Genomic DNA, 8,352 nt, shown 5'->3' with positions numbered 1-8,352 from the left:
TGGAACAATAGAATCCCCATTTTATTGGGATCAATAATATCTGTCTCTATCTATCTATACTACCGTGTGTTGTGTGTGTGTGGGTGTGTGTTGTGTGGTGTGTGTGTGTGTGTGGTGTGTGTGTGTGTGTGTGGTGTGTGTGTGTGTGTGTGTTGTGTGTGTGTGTGTGTGTGTGTGGTGGTTGTGTGTGGGTTGTGTGTGTGTGTGTGTGTGTGGTGTGTGTGTGTGTGTGTGTGTGTGGTGTGTGTGTTGGTGTGTGTGTGTGTGTGTGTGTGTGTGTGTGTGTGTGTGTGTGTGTGTGTGTGTGTGGGTGTGTGTGTGTCGTCCAGTAGGTTCTGGAGACGTGGATTCGTCGCCCCAGATGAGCGAGTGATGTTCAGGACCTGCGAGAGGGAGAGGGACAGAGTCGTCCTTCAGATGGTGAGACGGGAAAAAACCGAAATATCTGCTGTCAGCGTGCACTCACCAGCTGAGTTGTAGGGTTGTTGTTGTTGTAGGGTTGTTTTGGGGATGTTGTAGGGTTGTTTGGGGGTTGTTGTAGGGTTGTTTTTGGGTTGTTGTAGGGTTGTTGTAGGGTTGTTTGGGGGTTGTTGTAGGGTTGTTTTTGGGTTGTTGTAGGGTTGTTGTAGGGTTGTTGTAGGGTTGTTGTAGGGTTGTTTTGGGGTTGTTGTAGGGTTGTTTGGGGGTTGTTGTAGGGTTGTTGTAGGGTTGTTTTGGGGTTGTTTTGGGGTTGTTGTTGGGTTGTTTTGGGGTTGTTGTTGGGTTGTTGTAGGGTTGTTTTAGGGTTGTTGTAGGGTTGTTTTAGGGTTGTTGTTGGGTTGTCTTTTGATGATTATCAATTTGGGACAGGTTGTAATAGAGCTCATGTTCCAGCTGAAAGCGACATATCGAGTTATTAACCGCTAGCTTTGATTCAGCCTAAAACAACGTCACTCAAACTAAACAGCGGGGAAAGCAGCTCCAGCTAAATTAAGACTTTACAGTAATAATAAAGACAAGTTTTGAGTGATTGTGTTTTAAATGAGCACAAGTAAAGTAGAACTGAACGTAACAGCTGTTTATCTATTACTATAACCTGTTATGTTTATATGAGTAATATCACATTTGAGGCTCTTCTTCCATGCGGTCTCAGCTAGCGGTTAGCCAAATAGCGTTTACTAAACTAACGTTAGCTCCCCGGGGGAGGCTAACGGCAGACCGCTACTGTGGAGCAGATCGTGCAGAGCCGTTAAACCTCGGTACATCACGACTATCATCTGCACTGTGCAAAACGGATCGTGTGCCGACACCTCCCACCGAGGAGGCACGGGGAGGAGGAGTAAACAAGGAAATGGGTTTCAGAGGGAGGAGACGGCGCTAGTACTCATCGGCCGTTTTGGGTGGAGTCAGCAGCTCCTTCAGCTGCTCTCGTTCCTCGCCTACAGCTCCTCCATGATCTGAAATTCCATCGAATTTTACGCTTTCCCGAAGGAAATTTTTCATTCGATATCACTTAATTCAATTCAATCAATCAAAATATTATTATATAGCACTTACACTACCAGCAGGTATCAAAGTGCTTAACAAAATGAGTAAAATCAGCAACATCAACAGAAGAGTAAACATATCCATCCATCCATCCATCCTTCTATCTATTTCCGCTTATCCGGTATCGGTCGTCGGGGGCAGCAGCTCCAGTAGAAGAGTAAAACATAGAAACAGTAAAATCAGAACAAGGTTACAAAGAAACAAAAGAATGAAATTGTCCCACCACTGCTACGTATTAACAGCCAGACTGAACAGATATGTTTTGAGTTTGGACCGAAAAAGACGACATCTGGAACAGCACGTATATCAGGGGTGTAACTTTTCCAGAGTCTCGGGGGCCAACCGCAAAAGCCTGATCCCCCCACCGTAGACCTGGACCTTGGGACTTCTAAAATCAACTGACTGAAGACCGCAAGACCGTTTGTGTGTTCCCGCACAGTTAAAATTTCCGACAAATCTCTGGGCGAGACCGTTTTAAAGCCTTAAAAACAAACAAAATAAAATCTTGAAAATCTATTCTAAAACGCACCGGGCCGATGCCGGTCGTAGAGAACGGTGAGTGATGTGGGCACGTCTAGGTGTATTTGTTAAAAAAGAGCGAAGAGCAGCAGCAGCATTTGAACAAGTTGAAGACGTGAGATTGAGGTCTGAGTCAGACCAACTAGAGGCATTGCAGCGGTCCAACCTTGAACTAATAAAAGCAGGAATAGCCTTTTCAGGTCGTGCCTGTTCAGAAAGGGCTAACTTTAGAGAATTCAGACAAAACGGAGCTAGTGTCTCTTCGCTTCCTCTTCCTTTCAGGGGACGGCGGACCCGGATCGAGAGCGCTGGCCGTGGCCCGGGCTCGTTGAGTCTCGTCTCTGGACCTTAACTCGCATCTTAACCCTCGGTTGTCTTCACCTTCAAACTGAAATCAACACATTGTTGACGCTTGTTATCGATGTTTTCTAACTTTATCTTAACGTTTTTGTCCCTTTTTTCTACACTTTTTTTTCAATGTTTGTACACTTTTTTTGACATATACACTATGTTGTAATAACTTATTACTTTAGTTTACAGTTACTTTGGAATTTATGGTCAATAATCTATTTTCTAGGAATTAACACTATGTTGTGAGTTCAGCAAAAGCAGAATTAGGAATTATTGAGCGACTAAAATTAAAGGACTGGTGTTATAGATAATTCACAGACGGAATATGTCAACTTTACTCAATACTATTTCCACAACCTTCCATTGTTTACAAGCTATAAAATAATAAGCCCAAAATTAATGAAAGTAGAGATTGTATTGGGCAAAGAGCGTGGATCAATCATGTTATTTTGGTGAATAAAAAAGAATCATAAAGTACGTATAATCTTAACATGAGGTTTATGACATAAATTCCAAAAAATAACTGTAAAACTAAAGTAATAAGTTTAGTGTTAGTAGTTGTTAAACATCCAAAAAAAATGTCCAACCGTGAAAGTAAAAAACGAGGATAAAACAGCGTGTCACAAGGTGTATTTTGTATTTGACGGGGAGACCATAACAAGATGACTCATTCAAGACGAGTTGCGTGTGGTTTTTAGGAGAAGGCGTGGCGGCCCATCGACGGGACCATGGGCGTGCCCAAGGAATACTCACCAAGGTGAGTTCCCTGTTAAAGTCAACCACGCCGCTGCTTGCCTTTCCCCTTGATGACCTCTGACCTCTCGGCGCGGAATGGGAGCTGCTCTCCTCTCGGAACCCGAAAGATCGAGAGCGGGTGCGCTTCAGCCGACGTGCGTTGTCTGATCCGACGTGTTTTAACGATATAAAGGTGGAAGAGAGAGACTAACCAATAGCCTGTCTGTCAGTAGAGAATACATCAGACTGCATAGAAAACTAAAACCAATCTGTATAGAGAGTAACCATAGGTCTAGGTAGAGAGAAGAATACAATCAGTTCATGGGATCACAGCAGGTCTGTCAGTAGAGAGAGAATAACAATCAGTCTGTCAGTAGAGAGAAAACTAACAATCAGGTCTGTCTAGCGAGGAAGACTAACAATCAGGTCTGTCAGTAGAGAGAGACACTAACCAATCAGGTCTGTCCGTAGATATGACAACATCAGTCTGTCCCCAGTAAAAAAAAAAGGAAAGAAAACAACCTAACACCAGCAGGTCTGTCAGTGAGAGAGAGAGTAACAAATCAGGTTCTGTCCGTAAGAGAACTAACCATAGGTCGTCATAGAAGAAGAACCACCTCAGGTCTTCAGTTAGAAGAAGCTAACCAATCATGTCCTGTCAGTAGAGAGAGAGCTACCAATCAGGTCTGGCAGATAAGAGAGACTACAATCAGGTCTGTCAGTTGAGAGAGGACCTAACCAACTAGGTCTGTCAATCATAGAGAGAGATACCAATCAGGTCTGGTATGTAGAGAGAAACATAACACCATCAGGTCTGTCAAGTCGAGAGAGCTAACCCAATCAGGCTCTGTCAGTAAGAGGAAACTAACCAATCAGGTCTGTCAGTAAGAAGAAGACACCATCAGGTCTGTCATTAGAGAGCGAAACTAACCATCAGGTCTGTCAGTAGAGGAGAGAGAATAACATAGTATTCATAGAGAACTAACCATCGGTCTGTCAGTAGAGCGAGAGACTACACCAATCAGGTCGTTGCAGTAGGAGAGACTAACCAATCAGGCTGTCGTAGCAGAGAAACTAACCATCAGTCAGTAGATACTCAGGTCTCAGTAGGAGAAAAGAGACTACCATCGGGGTTTCTGTCAGTAAGAGAGACTAACCAATCGCAGTCTGCGTAGAGAGGACCTAACCAATCAGGTTCTGTCAATAGAGAGAGATAACACAATCATGGTCTGTCAGTTAGAGAGAGAAAAACCAATCAGGTCTGCAATAGAGAGAGACTAACCAATCAGGTCGCTTAGAGACTCTCAGTTCTGAGAGAGAAGAATACCAATCAGGTCGTCATTAGAGAGGACCCAATCAGCTCGAGAGATACAAGGTCTGTAAGTAGAGAGAGGAAACTACCAAATCAGATTGTTCAGTAGGAAGCTACCAATCAGGTCTGTCAATAGAGAGCGACTAACAATCAGTGTCGGTCTGTAGAGAGATAACAATCAGGTCTGTCAGTAGAGAGAGACTAACCAATCAGGTCTGTCAGTAGAGAGACTAACCAAGTGCAGGTCTGTCACGTAGAGAGGAAACTAAACCAATCTGTGCTGTCAGTAGAGAGAGAAACTATCCAATCAGCGTCTGTCAGTAAGAGAGAAACTAACCAACTCAGGTCTGTCAGTAGAGAGACTAACCATCAGGTCTGTCCATAGAGAGAGACTAACCATCGGTCATGTCAGGTAGTAGAGAGGGGAAACCAATCAGGTACTGTGAGAGAGAGAAACTAACCAATCTGGTCTGTCAGTAGGAGGACAACAATCAGGTCGGTTCCAGTAGAGAAGAAACAATCGGTCTGCAGTAAAGAGATCCTAACCAATCAGGATCTGTCAGTAGAGAGAGGAAAACTACCAATCAGGTCTGTCAGTTGTAGAGAGAGAAACTAACCAATCAGGTCTGTCCAGTAGAGACGAAAACTAACCAACTCAGGTCTGTCAGTAGAGAGGAAAACTAACCAACTCAGGTTGTATCTACTGCGGTTAGCTCAAAACACCATTCACGAAGCTTTGTTTGTGTTTGATGCTAATCGTGTAGACAAGCTAGCAGTTGAAACAACTTGGTTTAAGTAGGTCCATTTTTAACTGTGTGTTGACGTCCACAGTCTCTCGTTAGCACTCGGTAGCATTGTATGCTAATACTTGTCGCAAGAGACGCGCATGCGCGCTCAAATCGTGCTCGACCCACATCGGTGACACCGTGACATCTGTCCAAACGTTGTTTTATATGATTGCACGGAACTTATATATTACCTTGTAGTTTAAGGAGAACTTTTTTATTACAGGAAACACTATTACCTTCACAAAGAAATTTGTGCCTTTAAAGTCGGATTTTCCTCTTTTTTTTTGAATGGACTAATAATAAGATCATTCCAAAAGGATGTTTTTTTTATTCCTCTTTTAATCACTTTGCTAGTGGGGGGGGGGCTAACTTATTCTAGGCCACCGTACCTGGGTGAAATATGGACCTCGCTTTTCCTAATCCACCCCCCCACTGTGTGTAGTTAAGTCCGTTGCATAAATGCGAACTGAAGACAGCGGCTGTACTCTTCTTTTTCTCCGTAGATCCTCAGGAGCTCGTGGCAGGAGTCTCACTACCGGTCACTGTAAAATCAGAATCGGCGCTCTCTGAGATGTGAAGAACTGATAATTACATGGGTTTGGGCATTGTTTCTGTTTCCGTTGTTATGCCCCCCCGCCGGCGCCCGCAGAACTAAGCCCGACCGATATATCGGCCGATTAGCGTTTCCCGATATCGGTATCGGCATTTATTTAATCTATAATATATATATATATATATATCTGCATAAAGGATTTTTTTATTAAATAAAAACCATCTACAGCATTGTAACCCCTCAACTAGCACGCAAACAGGGACGTTGTAGAGACTGGTGGCATAGCACCTCCTACAGGACGTGGAGCTCTTGGGACAGACTATGACACGCCATCAACTAACGACGTTACGTTGTAGGCTCCTCTGGTGGCAGAACTACAACGCCATCACTAACACACAGGGACGCTGTAGAGTATCTGCCCGTGCCCCAGATTGTGTTTTAAATGAGCACAAGTAAAGTAGAACTGACGTAACAGCTGTTATATATTACATATAACGCTGTTATGTTATATAATGTATATATCACATTTGAGGGTCTTTTCCATGCTGTCTCAGCTAGCGGTTAGCCAAATTAGCTGTTAGCTAAACTAACGTTAGCTCCCCGGGGGAGGCTAACGGCAGACCGCTACTGTGGAGCAGATCGTGCAGAGCCGTAAATCCTCGTACATCACGACTATCATCTGCACGTGCGCAGAACGGATCGTGTGCCGACACCTCCCACCGAGGAGGCACGGGAGGAGAGAGGAAACAAGGAAATGGGTTTCAGAGGGAGGAGACGGCGCTAGTACTCATCGGCCGTTTGGGTGGAGTCAGCAGCTCCTTCAGCTGCTCTCGTTTCCTCGCCTACAGCTCCTCCATGATCTTGAAATTCCATCGAATTTTACGCTTTCCCGAAGGCATTTTTCATTCGATATCACTTAATTCAATCAATCAATCAATCAAAATTTATTTATATAGCACTTTACAACTACCAGCAGGTACATCGGCTCCCGGTGGCTTTTTAGAAAGAATTTTTTCAAGATTTTATTTAATTGTTTTGTTTTTTAGGCTTTAAAACGGTCATCGCCCAGAGTATTTGCGGAAATTTTTAACTGTGCGGAACAAAAACGGTCTTTGCGGTCTTCAAGTCAGTTGATTGAGAAGTCCCAAGGTCCAGGCTAAACTGTGGGGGGATCAGGCTTTTGCGTTGTTGCACTGCCCCCGAGACTCTGGAACAGTTTACCGCCCTGATATACGGCTAGTTACAGATGTCGCTCGTTTTCGCGTAAATCCAAACCTCAAAACATATCTGTTTCAGTCTGGCTTGTTTATACGTAGCAGTGGTGGGAAAATTTCCTTCTTTTGTTTCTTTGTAAACCTTTTCCTTGAGTGTTTACGGTTTATCTATGTTTAACTTATTCTACAAGCTGGCGGCCACCAGCGGCGACCGATACCGGTAAAGCGATAGAATATAAGAGTGGTAGTGGAATGGATGGATGGATATGTTTAACTCTTACTCTGGTTTGTTGTGTGATTTTACTCATGTTTGTTAAGCATCTTGTGATACCTGCTGGTAGTTGTAAGTGCTTATATACAAATAAAGTTTTGATTGATTGATTTGATGATTATAGTGAATATCGGATAGAAAGAATGTTGGTGCCTCGCGGAAAGCGTAGAAAATTCGATGAATTTCAAGATCATGGAGGGCCTGTAGGCCAGAACGAGAGCAGCGAAGGAGTGCTGACTCCACCCAAACGCCGAATGGAGTACAGCGCCGTCTCCTCACCTCTGAAACACCATTGTCCTTTTGACCTCCTCCCCTAACGTGCCATCCTCGGTGGGAGGTGTCGGCAATGCGATCCGTTCTGTCGCGACGTGACAGATGGCATAGTCGTGAATTGACGACGGATTTTAGGGCTCTGAACGATGCTGTCAAAACGTCGGTCTTGCCGGTTAGCCTCCCCCGGGGAAAAAAAGCCCTAACGTTAGCGTTTGTAGTAACAGACCTAATTTGGGCGAACCTGCCTAGTGAGACGCCGCTGGAAAAAACGCTCAAGATGGTGATATATAGTCACGATAACCATAACAGCGTTATATGTAAACTTATGACAGCTGTTTACGTTCAGTTTCCTTTATCTTTGTGTCTCGATTTAAAACAAAACTCACTCAAAACTTGTCCTATTATTACCTGTAAAGCTCTTAATATTAGGCTGGAGTCTGCTTTACCCCGCTGTTTAGTTTTGAGGACGTCTGATTTTTAGGCTGAATCAAAGCTAGCGGTTTAATACATCGATATTGAGCATCGCGGTTTACCAGGCTGGAACATGATCTTCTAATTAAACAACCAGTGTCCCCCAAATTTGATAATCTCAAAGACAACCAAACAACACCAACCCTAAAAACAACCCTACAACAACCCTAAACCAACCCTACAACAACCCAACAACACCCCCCAAAACAACCCAACAACAACCCCACAACAACCCAAACAACCCTAGCACCAACCCTGACAAACAACCCCCCAAACAACCCTCAACACCCCAAAACAACCCTACAAACAACCCTACAACAAACCCTACAACACCCGAA

The 8,352-nt window shown here is 44.0% G+C and overlaps 1 protein-coding gene across 1 annotated transcript in view; it reads left to right on the top strand.

Moving 5' to 3' along the window:
- Positions 1–8,352, top strand: part of dus2 (dihydrouridine synthase 2) — a 42,493-nt gene that overhangs the window by 11,973 nt on the left and 22,168 nt on the right. The window contains exon 4 of the mRNA XM_032511544.1: positions 333–420. Within this exon, the coding sequence (XP_032367435.1) occupies positions 333–420 (88 nt within the window). The remainder of the gene's footprint in view (positions 1–332; positions 421–8,352) is intronic.

The sequence above is a fragment of the Etheostoma spectabile genome, unplaced genomic scaffold (assembly GCF_008692095.1).
Source record: "Etheostoma spectabile isolate EspeVRDwgs_2016 unplaced genomic scaffold, UIUC_Espe_1.0 scaffold383, whole genome shotgun sequence".
NCBI lineage: Eukaryota > Metazoa > Chordata > Actinopteri > Perciformes > Percidae > Etheostoma > Etheostoma spectabile.
The sequence above is the reverse complement of the archived record's forward strand: the minus strand, read 5'-3'. Positions and strand labels throughout refer to the sequence as shown.